Source organism: Tachypleus tridentatus, chromosome 13 (genome assembly GCF_004210375.1).
Source record: "Tachypleus tridentatus isolate NWPU-2018 chromosome 13, ASM421037v1, whole genome shotgun sequence".
Taxonomy (NCBI): Eukaryota; Metazoa; Arthropoda; class Merostomata; order Xiphosura; family Limulidae; genus Tachypleus; species Tachypleus tridentatus.
The window spans coordinates 238,646,735-238,670,047 of NC_134837.1; the positions used below are offsets into that span (position 1 = coordinate 238,646,735).

Sequence of the window (23,313 nt, forward strand, 5' to 3'; positions counted from 1 at the left end):
TGAGCATGATCATGAGGTTTATCAAAACCAGCCCATTGTCAACATGCATATATCTTATTTAGTCCATATATACACTCAATCCAAACCTGAAGAGGAGTACGGGTAGGAAGTGGAAGGTAAAGAAACAGTAAAAAAATATAAGCAACTTTCTCAGGAAGGAAGGCCTCATTTGGTTAGAGAATAACATATGAGGAATAGCAAGTGATGCAGGAAACACTAATGGCATAAATATCAGAATAACAATGATCTCATGTCAGGAAGGGAAAGAAATAGATCTCAATGTTACAGCTGTAATGAATTTAAAGGAAGAATTAGACAGGGCACAAAGGACAACACTGAAATAAAATCCCAATCCAGCAGAACAAAGAGACATGGCAGACATACTAAACCACAATGAAAATGGAGCTTGGCAATGTTGTAGTAAAATATATCTGAATGCAGTTGTTGAAGGAGTGATTGAGACAGAGATAAGGGCAAGGGCTGTTGTTCCAGTAAGGACCAGAGTGGAGGGAAACACGTTTGAGCTAGCCAATATGGAGTAACCAGAAGAACACAACAAGGAGTTGTCTGGTAAAGGGAGATAGGATAGGAGTCTGATTGGAGGTTAAACATATATATGAAGACTTCTCCAATCTTGACAGAAAGCATCCATCCCTAGAGCTGAAAGGTAAGGAGTTTGAGACTAAAAAGAAAGAAGTTATGCATTCCAACAAGTGGCAAACATATCTACATGAAAGGTTCCCAGTTAAGAACACATCCACACAAATACATGAGGATGAAAAACCACTTTGTGGGGAGAACCTGCATGCAATAGGATAAGTGATTAGTCATAAGATTCATAATTCCAAGAACATGACATGCCAGAACCATCATATCATGATCGTTGGCCTAGTACAGAAGATACAGAGTGTGAAAACAAAGATATCTGGATTTGGTTACCCCTTGCTCTGTAATATATCTGATGACAATGAATTTGTCAAAATGAGCCATAATCACCAGCCCCCACAGAAGTGGAAGGAAATGATACAGAGCCCAATGAACTCCCAAAGGTTCTAGGATGTTGATATAGAGAGTAATCTCCTCAACCAACCACCAACTAAAAATCTCTTTGCAATCAAAAGAGGTCACCAACCCAGTAAGAATGTATCTGTGAACAGAAAAAACTGAGGAAAAGGCAGAAGAAGAGGAACCTCCACTGTAGTCAAGTTTCTGTTGAGCCACCAAACAATTTTGTCCCTAATTTCAAGTAGAAAATTAATATGATGGACCAAGAGATTATGGGGGATGTTCCATTGGTCTAGAATCATTACTAAAGGGAATGCATATGTGCCTAACTCAAAAAAATGATAGCTTCCAAAGAAGCCCACATGCCCAAAAGAAACAGAACTCCCACAAAGAGAGAGAAGGAAAAGGTAGGGCTTTTGTGACTTCCCATTACATATATCAGAGCTGAAGTGGATAAGGTTGGACCCAACTGAAACAGAAACTGAAGAAAACCCCAAATGAATAAGATATTGCATGAGGTAGTAAAGAACTTCTCTAACTCAATGAGAAACCCCACCTGAACAGCATCTCAAAGAAGTAAGCAGGTATGAGAAACTGACTAGGCATGGGAAGAGGCAAGAAGTATCCAGTCATCAATGGAATGATGAGTCAAAACACCCAGTAATTGAAGATGACATGCAAAAGAGCACCCTGGTGAATAAAATGCATATGGAGGTGAAAAAAGATTGAATGGTAGTGCCAAGAAATGGAAAATGGAAAAAATGGAAATGAATAAACCAAAGAAAATGATGTGACACTGGGGCAACTGGAATATGATAATCATGTTCATTCAATGCCCTTAGGAAATAAAAACCAGTGAAGTGAGAGGGAAAATTCCATGGTGAAGCAAAATGTCTCCAAGTAGGTATACAGCTGAGACAAATCTGTGATGAGTTTCCAGTCTCCTGTGTTTATAGAGACAACAAACAAATGGGAGTAAAATCTCATTCAATATTTTTTTTTTTTTTTGTAAGAGGTCTTGAACAGATTTGATAAATGGACTTATGAGGTACAATCCTGAGGAGAAGGGAAGGAGATCTGGGAAGTGAAAAGATGGAAGGAGCAAAATTGAAGGCAGAAACCTCTGACAGAATCTGTATAACCCATGGAACTGTCATGAAGTGTAACCAAAGAAGACACATAAATTAAACATACTTAGAGAAAGTACTCTTTACTAATGAACTTATGAAACCTAGAAATTTATAAAATCTATAAAAGACATCAAAATAACAAACTTGCAAAATACAGAATTTGACTTTAAACATAAAACAATAAGCAATACCTAAAGTACAAAACCATTGACAAAATTTAGATGATAAAAGACCTGTAAATACTAAACATATAAGTCCACCCAAAGAACCTAGAAGACAAAGTGCACAAAAGTATAACCTACTATAAAGAACATGGAAATAAAAAAGGTACCTAGTTAACAATAAATTTTTACTCAAATCTAATCCTGAATTAGGTGCAATACGTAATAACAAAAAGGAACATACAAACTAAATAACATAAACACTGAAAAGAAGTAAAAATAATGAGCCAACACACCCACAAAATTACAAAATTACAATTACACAAATAGTAACAATCATGTAAAACCTGTTTATATACTGAAAAGTAAACAAAAACAAAGGAATAATAAACTGTAAATGCAAATATAACCTAAAGTTAGTTACCAAATACTGAGCAAAAAAGACATGAGAGACCTAAATTATCAAGTGCATAAATTAGATTCATACACACAAGCTCACATAAACTTGTCAAACATAGTTATACTTACATTGGGAGTATGGTATACATGCTAATAAACTTGCCACAGATCTCCAGGCAAAAAGAATGATACCTAACCCAGCATATTACATGGAGTAACGGTAATGGGTGGAAAGTGCCATAAAAGAAATATCCATTAATTAGTTGTATCTTTCCTCACAACAAATTTTAATGTGAAAGGAAGAAAATTTTAGTCAAATGTAAAACATGAGCTCTACACAAACTAAAGTTTATATCATCCACTTTGACACCTGAGAACTTGTGTCAAAACCATTTTCTAATGTTGTGGGAAATTCATCATCTTAAATTTATTTCAAGAAATTAAAATTTGGAAAAACAGAAATGTTTTGTAAACAAATGAGTAGAAACAACAGAAACTAAACATACAAAACTGAAAACTTAAATTGATATAAATATGTGATTAAGCACAATCACAATTTTGTTGTCACATGTAGAATGTGTTAAAACATATGGCTATACACTAAACTGCCAATTGAGAACTAACCTTTGTTGTTCTCTAATACAAAATAATTTCTGTTTCACCAACTAATATGCTACTTTAGGATCTCACATTGTACAGTGTTCTTCACTGGCTAAGTAAATTATACCTAGAGATTACAGACTTAACTATGTCATACAATAATGACCAGACATGTGGGTGATGCAAGTCATTGTAGGCAAACCCGACATTTCTTGTTAAGTAAAAAGCACTGAGTTCATACAGTTCTACCTGGATTTTAGTGTACAGATTGTTTTTAATTTTACATAACATGTTCAGTTTGTTTGTCTTCTTAGCTCGTAATTCAGTCAGGTTATCAGAAATACATAACTTCTGATATGGTACTAACCTCCTCTAACAAAATTAGCTATAATCCCCCATTGAACAAGAGGAAGAACCAGTGTGAGGGAATGATAGAAATACACCCTAAAAACGTCTGAAGGATATCCCTGAAAGATTGGATGAGGGGAACTGCACCACTTATGAATCAGGTATACTACTTCCACACACACACACTGTAAAATGTGGATAAGATAAGGGCAGTAAAGTAGACAAACACATCTAAATGGAGGAGAACTGTGTCAGGAACTTGTTCCAAACCATATAAAACAAATATAATTCAATCACATCAATAGAAAAGTAGGCAAAACAATAAACAAAGTGACTAGGGTGTGACAGACTGTACCCTGTATGCCAACTACATCTGAAACCCATGCCACTAGGAACCACCATCCATGTGGAGGTAGGATTAGGATCATACCATTTTCATCTCAAACCCAAGATACTGGGACTGAGAATCATGTTATCTCTCAGGTATATCACAAATATTAGCACTGAGCTATTGATCGGGAGGACCAACATCCAGTATCAAAAAGGTGTCTATTGCATGCAATCAACTTCTCCAACTATGAACTTGCCAGAATCATCGAAACAGCAATAACATTCCCATGTTAAGATAGGACAAAGGAGAGACAGAAGAACAGAACCATAGCAATCCAATGTATCATGTTTGTGATCTAGAACACACAAAGAGTAAAATGAGGGAGGGAGATAGATTGACATAAGTCAATTGGTTCTACTTTTAAACCAAAATCCCAGCTATGGGACATTGACATCCACATGGGGGTAGAATGAGGGCTCCTAATCAAAAGGGTGAATTGCATTTTTTTTCCTTAGACATATCACTCTTTTGTAATTGTATACTGCAAAGAAGAGAATGTTATATCATCTACACCCACAGAAAACCACTGCCATACTCTGCACTGAATGGTTGTAGTCATCTTTGTATGGAACTCATTCAGAAGGATTTCTATATGGTCAACCACTCCAGCTGCTTGGAACTGGAAAGCAGTAAGGACTCCCATACTCCACTACATGAAAAAAGGAGTGTAAAGGCAGTAAAGAGTCTGGAGAAATGTTATCACATGATACAGTGCAATGGGTGACAACAAAACACTAATTGCAAATCAAACCATACCAAGCTACTTACTATAGAGATGGGAAGCAATCCCCTTTTGGTTTACCCATGCAGTCCATAGGCAGTACAGTCCAAGATATGCAAGTTTATGAAGCAAAACATCATGAGGTCATTCACCTATGAGCAATCTTGTGAAACACCTCATCTCAACAGTGAACACTGCAAAGTCAAGGAATAAAATGCATAAGTCAATATGGTTGTACAGTGTGGATTTCAAGTTAAGGAATATGTGGTTAGGAACCACTCACTACAGAGCAGAATTCATATAAGGATGAATGAAGAAAAGATGAAAAGAAAAGAAAGTATGAATAGAAACTTACTAGTCAAAGTCACACCAAAGTCTGAAGAATGGCCACAGGTAGAAGACAAAAACAAACAAAGAAAAAACTGTGATATGATAGAGATAATGGGTAACAAATGTATTACACATGGTCCATATGGCTGATTGTAGAATTTCCCCCAATGAATGATAAAGCCAAGAAGCAAGGAAAAAGGTGATGTGTCTGATCTGGTGAGAAGATGCCCAGAACAAATTCCAGGAGACAAAAGGTAAGCAGGAATAAGCCAATTGGATGAAAAGCTGAACAATTAGTAAGGGTTGAGGGTAAAATATCATGAAGGGAAGAGGAGTTCCAGGGTAAAGATGAGAAATGAAAGGGCAGAAAATAGGTAAAAAGAAGTAGCTATACTCTTAAACTGTATAAGTATGTGGAAGGAAGGAATGATCTGAATAAAGAAGAAGAAGCAGGGAAGGTGATAAAGTGTACATAAAACATCAGCAGCAAACAAATCTGACCATCAATGTATATATATAGTCTAAGAAGAGAAGGATATGTGTTTTAATGAAATATGAGGAAAGTGGTTCAAATGGAGATAAAGGAATGGAGTACCACATTAACATCTCAATCTAGAATGATAGGTCACTTGGGAGATCAATGCACCCAGAAGGAACACATGAGCATGGTAAGGGCAGATGAAGAAAAACTCTATGATATTGGAAAAGATGAAAGTTATGGGATAAGACTACCTGATAACCCATGACTGAAGAGAACAATGATTCCCAAGCATAGGACTAAGTAAGGAATACTACCATCTAAGCCACAGAATGTTGGTCATAGCAAAGTCCATGAGTTGTAGATGAATTGTGGAACACCTTCTACTTTCACTGATACATCTCCATGGAAGAAGGACATACAGAACCAGCTAAAAGGAAAGTGACTCAATGGGAAAAATTGGGCCAACCAGATATGAAGATAGGGATGTAAGATTGGAGCAATTTGAAGGACCCAACAAGTTGTGGTGTGAATGAAAAAATGACCCAATGAAACAATCAGATAGAAAGATAAACATAAACATTTTTGTGAGACCAATCTTGACCAAACGCTTCCACTGCCAGAGCCTGAAGATGAGTAAGTGGTGACCAAGAGAAAGGTAACTTGTAACTGACACTCATAGCAAATGCATCCACTTAGGGAAAACCCTACTGACTGCAAAGGTCTCTAAAAACAATGGTATTTAAGAACCAATCCATTGCATATACCTGGTTAGGGCAGGAGAGATAATCCACAATGAGATTGAAAGTGCCCAGCACATGACACACAATAAGACAAATGTGTTGCACGTGGGCCCTGTACAAAATCCAACATAGATCCCTCAATCAGGTGCATCCTTGGGAATTTATATATGCCACCATCATAGAATTGTATAAATGAATTAATGTCAAGCAAGAAGAAGGTAGTTTGTTTTGGAATTAAGCACAAAGCTGCACAATGGATCATATGTGCTCTGTCCATCACTGGTATCAAAACCCAGTTTATAGCAGTGTGAGTCCACAGACATAATGCTGTGCCACTGGAAAAAGGTAGTGATCTAACACCCAACATAAAGATAGGAGTTTGAGAATTTTGATATGCAAAGTGCTTTCATCCACAGACCAATGGCCTAAAGCTTACTAGTGGTTGATCATGCACCACAGCTGTATAGGGAAGCACCTATGAAAAAATGTAGGTCTAGATGTGGGGGAAAGAGTGGCAAGCTTGCTGATATATGTGCTTGTCCAAATACCAAAGCAGATCATTTTGTAGAATAATTAGGAGAGTAATAGGAATAAAAAGAAGATCCTGTGCAAGATTCCATTGATCAGAGCCCACTAAAGGGATCTCATATGGATATGACCAAAAGCAACTGGTGATGCCACTGAAAACTATATTCTCAAAAATAATAGAACCACATGAGCAGTAAGTGGTGGAACTGAGAGGATGTGACAAACTAAAAATCCCATAAAATAAAGTCTTAAAGAAGGTTGGGATGGACTGATACAAAAGTCAAAAAATAACTCCCAATGAAGGAGATACTGAATAGGACTAAGGAAGGATTTCTCCAGTGTTATTAACCAGCCCAAATGAGCAGTCAATGATAGAAGCTGCCTGATTACAGTTCAAAATGAGCCATAAAAAGTCATTCATCCATTTTCTATTGAAAACCAAAATCCAGAACATTAAAACATTGACAACTGCTAAAACTACTCAACAAAAAAATTAAGGGATTAAAGCAAGCATGAATAGCAGGGCTTGAAATTGATAAACAATCCCAAGATGGAGAAACTAATGATAAGGACAATCAATAAGCAATAAGGTGATTAGGTATGTTCAGATAAGAGATGGTGACATCCATAAACCCAGAGGAAATGCTCACCTCATGGTAAGAAAAGACTCTGTGGTATACTGGGGCAGATAAATGAAGTGGTTGAGACAAGATAAATCTCTGGTCAGCTTTAGTCTCTGGTTTTTTGGGAACAACAAAAAGAAGAGCAAAAACCTGTTGAAAGATGGAGAAAAAAGAATGATGGCCTGCTGAGAAAACAATTTCCAAACTTCTTCTGACAGATGTTGGCTAGTCACAGAATCCTGAGAAAGAGCAAAAAAATGGGAAAAGGATACAGGGGAAGTGTTTCTGATAAAAACCAGAATAACCCATTGGTTCTTGACAGCAATGAAGGAAATCAGCATGCCAAGCTCCCAAAGGACAAAAACCCAAGGAGTAGTTACTGTAACTGTTGGTGATGTGAGGTGCATCATTGAAAAAATTATGAAAAGAGGGTACAGGTAAGGGTTGGAAAGGGGAAAAGATGGAAAATGGTAATAAGGGTCATATGTAACTTTGACTGAGAGATAAGTGCAACAATATTGGTTAGGGTAGATTATTGTTTGACCAATGCCACTCATGTCTCTAGTGTTTCTGGGATCATGTCTAAAATGTATCACCACAGAATTGGGCCACAGAAAAATCCCAAAAATAAATCAGTAGTAAAAAGACCTCAGCCAAAATTGCATCATAACTTGGAAGGTCCCAACAACAAAGAAAGTAAGTATGCAGAATCAGAGCTAAAGATAATAAATGGACAAGTCTTGAAGAAAGAAGGGAAAGGATATCTCTAGAAAACCCTTCAGGATTTCTGCAGAGAGCCTCAGAGAGGAGGTGTAGAGAAGAAATATAAAAGAGGTGTAATGGCAAAATACAGGCAATAATACTGGATACAGGTCAGACTGACAGGTGTTTTAGGAGCAGCTCCTCAAAAAGGTAATATGGAACCTAACAACCATCAGGTAAAGGTGTGAAATAGTATGAAAGTGTAAACAGATCTGAATCCTGTGGGAGAGAGATGAGATATGCTAATCCATTTGTTTAATTGTGAACTCAAATATCATGAGAGGAAGGAAAAACCAGAAAAGGGTGGAAAGACTGGTCATGGAGCAAGGAAGAACGTGGCTCATAAGAAATAGAAAAAAGAGATAAAATGTCATATACCTGAGAAATAAAAAGTCCAAAAAGACCTTATTAGGTCTAAATGATTACTCAAGCAGGGAATGAAAAGTTAGTCAGAATTAGGAAGAAGAAATAAATGATCCAAGTCTTCATCAGTCTGAACAGGCTCGGTTTGTTTAGGAGAAACTGGGGTGAAGTCTGGAGACAAAGGCAGGCCCATGTAATGCTAAATCTCCTGACAAATAAATGGGAATAAATACACATTGGGTCACCCACACCTGAGGCCTGAGAAAGAACACTAGTCATTCATGTGATCCCCAAAGTGGTGACGTGAGCTTCAGAATTCAAAGTGAAGTTCACCAAACTTGAGTGAAGAAAAAGAACAATTTTACTGGAACTAGATGATAAAAATTTTAAAAGGAAGAAACTCTCTGAACAAAAGTTAAATACATTAAAGAAAACTTCATTGGAAAACATATGCAGAATGTGAATTGAATGAAAAACAAAGAATACAGCCAAATACAAGCCCAAGCAAACAAGAAGTGATAGTTCGGTAGAATACTGCACGTCACATAAGCATGCTATGTTCCCATTGGTGGAGAAGCAACACATGATGATTTGCAAGAGAAACATGTTGGAATTTTTTCAATTCCAACAGAGTGATGGGAGCAGAAGACTTGTGGCATGCATATAGAAAATGAGAGGGCAGCACTAAACAAAAATAGCTAATTTTGAGAGAGTACATAAGTACTGTATCAGAAACATGATCTACCAAATTTGTAATTTCTTTCCTTGTAATTACTAGGTTAGAAACCAGATTTATACAACCAAATATAGTCTTTCATGTTTACATCTCACTGATGCAAGTATGTGAATTTAAAATAGCACATATTATAGGAAAAGTACTATTCAAATATTAGATTTCATTTACATAAACAAGCCCCCAGTTTTATTCATTTGAGATGCAGCTGTTAAAGACTTCTGAACTTGACTAATAAAACTAATAAATACTAGCAAAACCAAAGTAGATTATATAAAAAAATTAACAATGGCAGTAGATAAATAAATGAAACTTTAAACAACTGTATATGAAGTTAGAAAAAATTGTGTATAAAATTAAAAGCCTACATGTGTAATGCAATGAAATATATACAGCTCTGAGAAAATTATATGAGATGCAAAATAGTAGTTTTAACAAGTGTTCAAAAAAATAAAAAAATGGTATGTTTTTAGATGAAGTATATCAGAGTAAATGACAAATTATTTTTATATTTCAAGTTTTGCACTATAGAGATAATGTAAGTTTTTACAAGAATTTTTTACTTACTTGTCATAAAAACTGAATTATGAGTTTGAATATAAAATTACCTACCCATGATGACTGCATCCATAGAAAATGAATAGTTGGATTGCCGATGTGAACAAACCCAAGTGGTGAAAATTTTTGTGAGGATATAAGAAAGAAAAAAATTGTGTGATCATAACTCTGAAAGATAAAAATTAGTTTTCATTTTTTTATTTACTAAAAGAGTATTCTTAAATATTATTTATTAATATAATCCTTTCAAATTATAAGTTATATACACTTTAGTATTATATGACAATATAATTATTTCCCATGAGATGTTGAGTAATTATTGTATATTCTTTTTATTATAATTTTGAACTGTTAAATGTCACAACTACATATTGCACTAAATTAAAACAAAGTAAGACAATTAATTGTTTATTTGTTTTTCTTAACTTATAATTTTTATTTATTTTTTAAATAAAAAGGTCAACTATCTGAATATTTTAAAAATAATTCTGTATCTCCTAGCTAGTTATACAATTCAATTACAATTTATAATATTTAAAAATTAATTTGTAAAATACAAATACAAGGGCGTATATCAAAATTTCAGAAATAAATAACTTGAAAGACTCTACTTTCCAAGCACTTTAACTTGTATCACCTAGGCAATGTAATAGTATTTACCAATATTTTCAAACAATTTTTTCAATTAAAAAATATTAAAATTTATTAAGATATAAATAAATTGTGTATTACTTTAATTCAGATTTTATATCTAATGAAATTTTAAAAATGGTGTTATATATACTAATTATGTATAATCACAGCTTGCAAAGTCAAAAATAATGTCAGAAAAAGCTTTAACTAAAATTTGACAAAGAATACCTAAGCTTGATATTTTGGGTAAATAAAAACATAATCAACTCATCTTTACTAAAAATTGAATTTATTAGTGTCATTTGAAGCATTTATATTTAACTATCACTGGCTTAATGTTATTTTTAAAAAAATGGTAGTCAGTGATTTCCAATAAATACTAGATTGGTTAATAATTGTAATAGAGAAGTACTCAAACAAAATTTGACATTCTAAAACAGAATTATTGGCTACAAAGCAGTTTTTTGCCACCCATCTTTCTGGAAAACAACACAGAAAAAACTTTCTTTAACATCTCCTTATAAATAAAAAACAAGTATATTAAATTTAAATATACCAATATTTTAATGTGATTCCAGACCACAATACTTTGACATCAAATATTCTTTAATAACAAAAAAAAACAGCATACACAGATGAAAAGTATATTACACACCCTTAATTTTAGTAGAATTATTCTGTAATAATGGTGGTTCTTTTTATTAAATACTATCTTCAATCAGTTCCTCTTGTAAAATAGTTCCAAGTACAATGAGATATTAGCAGCAGGATTCCTAAACATTTCAGTATGGCTTAATCGAATTAAGGTTTTGTTTTTGGGCTGGGAAAAGCAAATATTTGGTATTTTTTTGTCTCATCCACAACTGGTCATTGCATACTTTATCAAGCTGGGAGAAATAAGATTCTTAACAACAGTCAGTATTTTGTTAATGCATGGTGTGTATAATTATCCAAAATATCAGAATTACTAGTTGACAAAGTTGAATCCAGTTAAAATATGCTCTCAGCACAATCCTATCAACCATTACAATGATACAGTTATTTCTATGATATTCTCCCAGTCTCGTCCATTTAAAATAAGAAAATGGGTATTCAACAGGATTGTTTTGCTCAATATGATGGGTTTTCATCATCCTTTAACATAGTTTTGAGAGCAAAAGTATTACATTCATCAATATGATGAGTAACTTATGATTGCATATTTTTCAGAGATTTCTGCAGCATAGAACACCCAGCGTACAACAGATGTGTTGGCATGAGAACTAAAACTCTCATTAAACTCCTCAATAAGACTTTAATTATCATTTACATGGTTTATTTTCTAAACAAGTTTCAAAACTCATAGAAACAAAAGAATAATTCATTTCAGGCTGTGCATCCAGTGGTCTTCCATCCCTTCAGCAGATTGTTTAGAGTATAATTATGATGAGTAGGCAGACTGAAGTCTCTAGGACATTCATGTTAATGTATCTGTGTCTGATAACTATTTGTATTTTTAATTTTACATGTTTTGTTTTCTTCATTTAGAGTATCTTGATTCAAACTTGCTGGCTTTTACAGCTGTTAGCTTTAATATATACTCTACTGTAGGTGTGCACTGTGGATCTCAGTTGTGAATTTAGTGGGGATGGGCTCAGTGTTAGGTGGGAACACATTGGCCTAATATCTTTGATGTTATGGTCTATATTTTATTCAAACTGAACATGTTTCACTTTAATGAATTAAAATACACAAAAATAATGATTAGTAGGTTTTTTATAATGAGATAGTCAAAACATTTTCAGCATTTTTATTTCTTTAAATCATTTAAGTTACACACATCTAGAACAAAAGAATTGTGTTGCTAAGACACATGCATCATCCTTCATTATAACACCTTACACTTTGTTTGTCTTAGAGCAAAACTACATTAGAAAAATATATATTTAAAAATGGCTGGTATGGATAGAGATAACTCTACGTAGAGGAGTGAACAATGTTTCAACCTTCTTCAGTCATTGTCAGGTTCACAAAAAAAAGAAAGAGGTAACTCACCGATAGCTGACCACATGTTTGAAGGCAGTTGTGTAATTGAGTGTAGGAATGTAGAGGGTGTGCTTAGATGTTTGATTATATTTATTAATATAGGTATAAAGGTGTTCCTTTGTATCGGTTTATTTTGGGCTTGAGTTGTTGTATAAGTAAAGCTTCTTTAATTTTGCGTTTGTTTATGTTTGTTTTGTTTATTTAGTATTTGGGTGTTTTCTATGGTTATGTTGTGTTTATTTGATTTGCAGTGTTCGAAAACGTGTGAAGGTGACTTTTTGTGTTCTTTGAATCTGGTTTCCATTTTTCTACTTGTTTCTCCAATGTAGAAGTCGTGGCAGTTATCATATTGTATTTTATAAATAATGTTGTTGTGGTGTTTGTCAGTGTAGTTTTCACATACTATAGACCTTAGTTTTGTGGTTGGTTTTTGAATAAATTTGGTATTAACTGGAATGTCATATTTTGTAACTAGTTTGTGTCAAATGTTGGCAAATGTAAAAATTAAAGAAGCCTTACTTATACAACAACTCAAGCCCAAAATAAACCAATACAAAGGAACACCTTTATACCTTTATTAATAAATATAATCAGACATCTAAGCACACCCTCTACATTCCTACACTCAATTACACAACCGCCTTCAAACATGTAGTCAGCTATCAGTCAATTACCTCTTTCTTTCTTTGTGAACCTGATAATGACTGAAGAAGGTCAAAACATTGTTCGCTCCTCTACATAGAGTTTTCTCTATCCATACCAGCCATTTTTACATATATATTTTTCTCTACAAGTGGGTTTTCTTGTCATCATGGAAAACTACATTAGGCAATGTGCTGTATCTATTGTGAGGAACTGAAACCTGGATTTTAGTATTGTAAGTCTGTAAACTTTCTACTACCCTACTGGAGGATCAACACCTTACAGATGTAAACAAATTATGCAATAATATAGCAAGAAGTTTTTTTTTGTTTTTTTACACATTTAAGATTTAGAGGGATAATTAAAATAACATATTATGGTTGGTGGACATATCAACATCTGGAATCATACCTAATCATAAAAAAATACTTAACTGAAGTGAATGGACTCCAGAAGCACAGAGTACCTTGCATACATGGCAAAAAAGAAATAATTTATTATTAAAAATATATTATTTTTATTAATATTTTATTCTTACTCCTGTAGCCAATATTGTGCCAGTTGAATTGATGGAAAGACATGATAAACAGGAACTATGTGGTTTAGATGCTTGTACTAACTTAATTTGTAGTTTTTCTTTACTCTGGTCATGTGCAATAGCTAACCACCTTACTACCCCATCTTCAAATCCAACCAAAAATGAAGCTCCTTCATGGTCAACCTAACAAATTAACAAGGCAATTAGTGTGCAGGAATAAGGTTATTATATAATTTAATAATCCATAATTTCATTATAATCTTCTGAATGTGCGGAAGAAATAAATCGTCACTTTATACAGAAGTTGGAGTACAATATATTAAAATGATTTTGAGCATAAAAATAACAAATTCCAGCAACAACCCTAGCTGGTACAAAATAATGATGGAACAGTATGTATCAGAACTGCATTTTGACATTATATGGTATTTCCTAGACAGTGTAAAGCCATAGAAACTTGATGGCATTTGAAAAGGGTGTATAACACCACTTTCCAAAGCATAATGTTCATACACTCAAATAATAAAGAAGTGTTTAAATCAAGGATTTAGAATTTCCAAAACAGGGATATCACATCTACCTAATGGCATTGCGAAACAAAGGTATATGGATCAAATTTAAACACCAGAAATCTGCAATATGATGTATCCCAGGTGCATTAAGCAATATGTGGCATCTTATAACAGTTGAAAACCTACAACAAATGTAAGTAACAAAAGCCATTCCCCATACCCCAGGAAACAGTTGACAACATAATTAAAAACGACCTTAAGTTATATCTATGGCATATACATTTAACTGCTGTAGACCTCAATAAAATGGAGAGCAAAATGGGTGTTTTTAGTATTCCATATGAAGACATGCCATTTAAGTTTCTAGATCAGTGTCTGTGGATTTCTGTGCAATCAGACTGTTAAAACAGATAATGGTAAACTAGTGTTGTAGTTCACTAAATAGATGATGGAAAGTATTGCAGGAATTATAATGAAGTATTTTTGATATAACAGCTTTATGACAGAACCTTTGACAATAAAAATTTTATGCAGGGTTATTGTTAAGATGGATGATTCTAAAATAGGGCAAAGTCAGACAGAGTAACATGGACTGTGATAATATGGTGAAATTCCAAAATCATTTTTAATATAATGCATTCAATCTCTGTAATATCATTTTCATTGTCAAGTTTCATGTAACATTTGAATCCATTTTTATTAAAGAGTGACTTAATAAAATACTTTTGTTTTTAAACACAAAGAGTACACAATAAAGCTTTACTCAGTGTATATATATACTTACAATATATATCTATTGAGTATTAATTTTATATGTGAGGCACTTGTGTTTAAAAGTTAAAACAACTTGCTGGAAACTGTTGTCACACTTATATTCATGATATAAATATATGTGTATGTATTTTTACAAAAGTATACATATCCATTTGAAAAATACATTTAATAAACTGAAATAACTTTTATAAAAAACAAACAAGTTATACAAATGCAATCATCTCATTAATTTAAATAAAAATGTAAAACTTACAGTTAGTGGTAGCCAAAGAAGACATGTTGTGCCATTTTCAAAACTTCTTTTCAAAATAACTTCTCTTAACAATATGTCATATATTCTCACAACACCTAAAAAATATCACATATTTTAATCAGAATCAATATTCTAACAATTAATATGAAAAATTAAAATATAAATGCTGCTAGAAATGCTTATTTAATAAAGTAAATCTGGTATAAACAATGCTTCAAAAATGTTCTTGGGATTTTTTAATTACACTATGGTTTTTGAAGAACAAATATTAATGCAGAAGGACTGCTCCAGATATTATAAAACTATTCTTTAAAATGTCTTCAGTAAATATAATATTGTTTAAATTATTGCATATTTAATACTTTTATCAGTACACATAACTATGTAAAAATACTTGATTTGTATATCATTACTATCTTAGAACACCTACAAAGTACTAGAAGTATAAGCTACACAGGAACAAGAAAACATTTAGAAAATGATATTAAAATTCTTTGATAGATCGTTTAGGCAAAGTATCCATGATGAAACTTTGTAGAATGGATGGCAACTACTTGTTGTGGAGACACCAGTGTAGAAGATGACATTTCAATAGTTTGAAGACTGAAGGCTGAAGACTTTCAATCATCCTCTACACTTGTGTTTTCATAACAAGCAGTTGCCGTTCATCCTACAGTATTTCATTACGATATTAAAATTATTTTAGAATGATGCATAGCATCATTAATTTCATTTCTATGGTTTATAAAAATAGCTAGGTAATCAAAGCTGTGAAAATTACCATATAATTTAGGAAATACCTGTTTTTAAGCACATATATATATATCAATATTGTTATTAGTTTTATCACTAAAACTCACAATAACTTAAGTTTTAAGAAAATAACATTTATAAAAAAATTATAGTAAACATGAATAAATGTAGTTGGGATGTTAGCCATATTTTAAAATGTTATATAATTTTGGATTCTGAAACATGAGTTGTATCTCATGAGATTTGGTGAATTTTCCTATCTATGGACTTCAACTTTTAATCTTCCTGAGTTCAAGAATGTATTTTCAGCTCCATTAAGAGTCGATACATAATTTGTCTGACAGAAATAGTGCAGAAGATAGACCTTTTCTCTATATTAATTCCTCTCAGAAAGACTTGCAGTTTTCATGTGATTGGTTGGTTGGTTGGTTTGGTGATGGCTCAAAGCAATTAGGCTATCTTTGCCAAACATCCAGTAAAAAGTTAACATTAAAGTAAAATTAGTAAAATTCATAGACAGAAAATTAAGGTACAACAAAACAAAGTTTAATTTTTGAATTAAAACACAAATAACATTAAATCCAATTTTTACATCTAATCTACAGCAATAAGAGAAAAACTACAGTAATATAAGTTGTAAAGGACTTTCTGTAGCATAATTGTAATTGTCATAACTCACCAGGAAGACTAACAGGTAAATTCAAAAACCACCATTTGTCACCTGAAGTTGGCCTTTCCAGTCCTGGTTTCGAGTTATTTGACATTGTGGCCATTTTCAGAAGGTAAAGTAATAAAAATTTTAAAAGACTTGAGCAAAATTTTAATTATAACTTGTCAGGATGACTAATGGGTAGTTAAAACAGCAGAGTTAGTCACCTGAAGTTCACCTTTCTAGTCCTGGTTTTGAGTTATCTGATGTTATGGCCATTTTCTAATTTCAAATCGAGCTTGATTGACTTTGATTCTTAAAAGGGAATCACATTAAAAAAAGGTCGAATATATAAGTTAAAAACTGAAATAGCATTAAAAAGATTAAAGACCATTGAAAAACTAAAAACATTTCTAAGGTGGACAGTGTCACCATTATCAATAACATTGTCTAACATTACGAATAGATCTTGGGACAAAATATGTTTAAATGGTGCTGTTGTGACCTGAGTGTTACACAGACAACACATTAGTGCACCAGTTCCAGATAAAAGAAAACAATGAGTTAAAAACCATGACCAACTTCCTCTTTCCGATCCTTAAGGAAGCAAGATGGCCAAAGTCCAATAAAGGGTTTTACTTGGAAAAACTTATTTTCATGTTGCTCACTCCAAGTTGACTGCCAACTGGCATGGAGCTGAGCCTTGAATACAGAACCATAGTCCATGTATGGAACAGGCACAGTAGTGATAGTGCCAAAGCACACAGATGTAGCTGCAGTATTGGCAAGCTCTTTCCTGTAAATACCAACATGGCCCAGTATCCAGAAAAACTGGATAGAAGTAGATGTTAAAGAGAAATGAGCAAGTCAGTTTTGAATATCGGTGAGAACAGAGTGTGAACTAATGTGAAGCAATTCCAGGGCCAGTAGAGAACTAAGCGAGTCAGTGTAAATAGTGCAATTTGAGTACTGCTTAGCTTCTACATTATCCAGGGCAAAAGAAATAGTGTACAGTTCAGCAGTGAACACAGAAGCTGTAGAGGGGATTCTGTGAGCAACCACCGAACCACAACAAACCATGGTAGAGCCCACACAGTCACCTGATTTAAAACCCTCTGTATAAATAAGAAGGATGGTTCGAAAGCTGTTTAGCAAATAACAGACAGTATTCCCAATCAGAAGTGTCTGCTTTTCTCAGATGACTTAAAGATAGGTCACATTTGGGGACTGTATTAAATCATGGTGGGATGGGTTGACCAGTGGATACAGCAATGTTATCCAAGGACAGACCCAACTCATCCAACTGCACCTGGATACAAAGGCCAAAAGGAGCAACGGCAGATCATCTGTTCTGAAAAGGTATGATCTTCCAAGGAAGGAAAACTCAACTACAGGTGGGATGCTTTGGTAAGGAATGAAGTTTTGAAGCATACAGTAAAGACAGTTACAAATGGTGGACTGCAAAGAGAGTTCATGAGACTCTGTGTATAAGTAGTTCTGAACTGGGTAAGTGTGGAATACCCTGGTGTAGAGCTGAAGTCCTTGGTGATAAATGGGGTCCAGCGTCTTTAAGGCGAGCCCAGGCACAGCCATAGACCAGTGATCCATAGTCAAGTTTTGATTGAATAAGAGCATGATATATCTTTAGCATACAACATTGATTCTCTCCCCAAGTGGTGGAAGAGAGGACACAGAGGATGTTCAGTGCTCTTGTACATTTATCCCATAGCTGCTTGATGTGTGGTATTAAGGTCAGCTTATGGTCAAAGATAAGCCCCAAGAACTTTGTCTCAGGGACCACAGGCAGAACAACTTCACTGATACGGAGTTCAGAATTAGAGTGAATACCCTGTTGGCAGCAAAAGTGCATGTAAACTGTTTTAGAGAGAGAGAAGTTGAAACTGTGTGCTGTGGTCCACTTCAGTAAATGACTGAGGGTAGTCTGTAGCTACCGCTTAATATACCTCATGTTCGAAGACTGACATGAGATGTGAAAGATGACATAGAGCCAGTTTGCAACAGTAAGAGGAAGTTGTTCAGTGGTGGCATTAATCTTTATATTGAAAAATGTGACACTCAAAATATAGACTTGAGGGACTCCAAGTTCTTGTACAAAAAATGGGCAAATGTCCATTGAACCCACATATATGGAGGTTTCACAAAATTCCATACCTCCATATTGTATTATAAGCCTTCTCAAGGTCAAAGAATATTGATACAAGATGTTATCATTTGAAAAAGAATTCTCTGATTGACATTTCAAGTCAAATCAGGTCGTCCATGGTGGAACACTGTCATCCTAACCCACACTGAGTGGGCAAGAGGTGGTTGTTTGATTCAAGGAACCAAACAAGACGAGCATTAACCATCCTCTCTAAGGTCTTACAGAGACAGCTTGTCAAAGCAACTGGATGGTAGTTTGAAGAAATCTTGGGATCCTTTCCAGGCTTAGAGAAAGGCAGAATAATAGCTTGGTGCCAGGCATCAGGACAGGAAAAACATTCTCCTGCCAGATCCAGTTAAAAATAATCAGAAGAATAGCAAGAGAAGCAGAAGATAGATAATGCAGCATTTCATAGTATACATCATCAGGTCCAACCAATGTACAGCCAGACCAATGAAGGGTCAGTTTGAGTTCCACCAGTGTAAAAGGACGATTATAGTCACAGAGACAATCAGCTTGAAAGGAGAAATGTGATTGCTCTGCCAGAGTCTTGATGGCTAAGAAGGTGAAGGAAGAAGCAGAAGTGCTAGATATCTGGCAAAAGCTTTCACCTAGAGTATTGGCAATGCTCCAGGTATCAGCTATTTCCTGGCCATCAGAGGACAAGATCAAGAGGGGGACAGAATTATATTGGCCACTGATCTTTCAAATCTTGTCCCATATGACTTTGGAACTGGTGGTAGAAGATATGCTGGTTGTGAACTTAATCCAGGAGTCCTTATGGCTTTGGCTTTGACATCCTGCCCACCAAGTATGTGCACGGGCCTACTGGAAAGCAATGCAGTGTGAGAGTGTGGGATACCTACAAAAAGTATCCTAGGCCTGTTTATGAGCATTCCGTGCCATGTGGCAGGCAAGATTCTACCACAGAAGAGAATATTGTGGAAAATGTGTTGAAGTTTTAAGAATACATTGAGGAGCTGCCTGTATAATACAGTCAGTTACTGCTGCCACACAGATGTCTACTGATGGCATAAAGATGTTGGCAGGATCAACTTCTGCAAGAGCAGTGAAAGAGGACCAGTTTGTTTGACCCAGCTTCCAACGGGGCATGTGGGTTGGGTAGCATTGACCATGGCCAGTCTCTCTCAAAATTATAGGAAAATGATCACTGTCTCATGGATTATTGCCAACCCTCCATGAAAAGTGGGAGAACAGTGAAGGGGAGCAAATTGAGAGATCAATAGCAGTAAAGGACTGACGAGGTGCATGAAAATAAATATAAGAACCACTATTGAAAAGGCAAAGGTTGTGATCAGAGAGCATATGCTCTACAGAGTGACCCCTCCCATCAATATCAGCACTTCCCCAGAGGGGATGGTGTCCATTAAAGTTTCCCAGGATTAAAAAGAGAGACGGCAAGTGTTCAACGAGAGCACCAAGGTCTGATTGATCATATGTCTCTCCAGGGATCAGGTAGAGAGAACAAACAGTGATGGTATGACCCAAGGAAACACGGATGGCTACGGCCTCCAAGGGTGTGTTGAGTGACAAAGACAGGATGGGCACATGCTGATCAACCAATAGTGCCACCCCTCCATGTACTCATCCATCACACAGCCTGTCATTTCTGTACAAAGAAAACCACCAAAAGGTGACTGTATCAGTAGGTTTCAGAAATATTTCCTGCAAAGAAAGATATACAGGATGATAGAAAGCAATCAGTGCTTTGATGTCATGCAGATTAAAATGTAATCCTCAACAGTTCCATTGTATCAATGTGGCTATTTTTATTTATGTGTAGGCGAATTGGATGGAGAACCCTTCTGTTTATGACCAAGTCTTTTTTCTTTACTGTCTTTATTCAAGGGGTTCCATTGACCTCTAGGGATCCTGCTGTGAATTGATTGGGCAGGCCTTTGCTGTTGGAAGAGGATTCCAGCAACTGAGGACATGAACAAATGATTGTTTTGCATCTTGGGGTGGGAGAAAAAGATGTATCCGAGGAAATGCCTGTACCCAGAACCAAAGGAAGTGGATCTTCGGATTTGTTGAAATGTATGTAAGGAACAGAGATGTGTGTTGAAGTTGCAGATTTCAAGTAAAGAAAACACCTCGTGGAAACATTGGTAGAATCCGATTATAAATAATGAAAAAAATGGTTTAAGCAAGGACAAAATATTGAGTCTAAATCACACTTGTTGGGAATAGGAACAAGAGATGACACCAGTGATAAGTTCCATCATAGCCACATAATGAGACTGACAAGTGACTTGGGAATCAAACTAGAGATGACATATAAGAAATAATGTCTAATCGCCAGATTAAAATGTCCAGTACTCACATCACTGGAATAATGCAATGGCTGATACCCTGAGAAAAGCTATAGAAATACTGGAAAAGCAAATAAGAATAGACCAAAAACAGATGACAGACACATTATAAGTGATAAGGTGGCATTTCTCCATCAAAGCAATATCCAGTCAGAGGAAGAGGAATATCCATATACAACCACCCATAAGAAGAGACAGTTATTAAAGCCTCCATAAGCAGGGATGACGCTCTGAATTGATTTTGACAATAAAAGAGAATTATCTGTTTTTAAAGTTCAGAAACATAGAACTACCCATTCTTAAATCTAAATGATAATACAAAAATTTGTGCTACTCACTTATGACTAATGTCATGAAGGACAAAGATTAAATAGCACAAAGATAAATGTTAAAAATGTTTGTAAAATCTTTTTTTTTTCTTTTGGAATAATTTAAGACTAATATAAACTGAGAAAAAAAAATCTGTAGATGTACCATATGTGGTGGTTAATCTAAACCACAATCATTATACTATATTGGAATTAATGTTATTTCTTTCTTTCTTCATTCACATATCATCCTAGAGTTTAGCCAGAGTTACTGTTATCCCTTCCAAACAATGTGTGATATGCAGGGAATAGCCACATATACAGTTGCTAAATAGTTAAGGAATTTATAATTTTTAAAAGACAATTTTCTAAACATCTACAGCATTGTTTTGATACCTTCACACATATATATATATATACATATTTAGGTGCACATGTATATTTACATGTATGTGAGGGGGGGTAATAATGAAACATATCCAAAACATTTGCATTTAAGTAATTCATTTGATTTCATAATAAATTTGAATATTATAAAAACAAATCCTTTACTAAAAGTTTTTTGAATATTTCATATCTTAGCAAAAACAAAATCATTTATGCATATTATACATTAGGGAAAATTTATGTGGTTCAATAGAATTCTGTTTGAAGGTTTGTTTTACTGAAAAAGCTGTAGAGTGGGCGAGCTGAGTTTTATATACAATGGGAATCAAACCACAAATTTTAGCATTATTAAGCCACAAGCTTACAGCTGAGCCACAAGTGGACTCCTATAAAACAATAGTTATGTGCAGTATATGTTTAATTTATTTTTCACAGAAATATTCTATTTCACAAAGAGATAGAATGATTTTTATATCACTTTGTATATTTTGTTTACCTTTAGTGTCACACACAGCTAACAAATGGGAAGAAGGTGACATCATACACCCTGTTACTACTCCTCCAGGGTATTCAAAAATTCTGAATGGACTTTTCATGGTCAGACCAAATGACATGTCCAAATACCATAATGCACCACCTCCATCCTAGGTAAAGTTAATATTTTCCTACATTGAAAATATATTTCTGATAGATAACGACCTCTACTTACAGTTACAGCTATCCTTGATTCGAGTACCCTCTATTGTGCAATTTTTCATTTGCAACTATTCTTGAAACTCCCACCAAATGCCTCATAAAGTAGCTGTGTTATAGCATCCAAATGAGTACGTGACAATCTTCCACATACCTTTCTATCACAGTTGACTCTCTCTATGCAGTTGAACAATCCTAACTTTGTGATTAGGCACCAAAAAACTATCAAGACTGGAAGTGGGGAGGATAAGTAGGAAGTGTGAGGGGAGGTATTTATTTATCAGAAATATATTTTCAATCTTATAAAATATTAACTTACCTCTACTCACAGTTCAGCTAGAATCACTCAGTAATCATGTGGAGAGACAAATGAAAATGGATTTAGATGAGAACTCCACAACAGCATCTGAAGAGTACCCATAAAGGGTCATCATCATTGATTGAGAAACATGCACGTTGAAGACTGCACCACACCTAAACAAGGTACACTCTTCGTCCATGTGACACAAACATTTGAGTTGTCAAAATGGTGGAGAAGAAGACATATCCAAAATGAATATGGATGTGCAATATGTGTAGAGTGGTGAAGATGTGTTGGACCATTAATGGGAAGTCAACTCCACTCAAACCAGTGGTGCTGGGATTGGATTGACTGGTTCATGGTAGGAGGAGAGTTCTCTGCCATCCACCTTAGTTATAGGAACAAGAAGGGATGAGTAGCCTTCATTCCAAACACTTAAGCCATCATGTGTGCAAATCTAACATAACCCATAGTA

General features: G+C 34.7%; 1 protein-coding gene across 4 annotated transcripts in view; it reads right to left on the reverse strand.

Annotated features, from left to right (window-relative positions):
• The window catches only part of LOC143238024 (cilia- and flagella-associated protein 44), a 134,534-nt gene that overhangs the window by 67,911 nt on the left and 43,310 nt on the right, over nt 1-23,313 (reverse strand). For all 4 annotated transcript variants that reach the window (XM_076477910.1, XM_076477909.1, XM_076477911.1 and 1 more), the window contains exons 9-12: nt 22,341-22,488; nt 15,251-15,345; nt 13,712-13,894; nt 9,928-10,041 (exon numbers count right to left, since the gene is read on the reverse strand). In XM_076477910.1, coding sequence (XP_076334025.1) covers nt 9,928-10,041; nt 13,712-13,894; nt 15,251-15,345; nt 22,341-22,488 — 540 coding nt within the window. The remainder of the gene's footprint in view (nt 1-9,927; nt 10,042-13,711; nt 13,895-15,250; nt 15,346-22,340; nt 22,489-23,313) is intronic.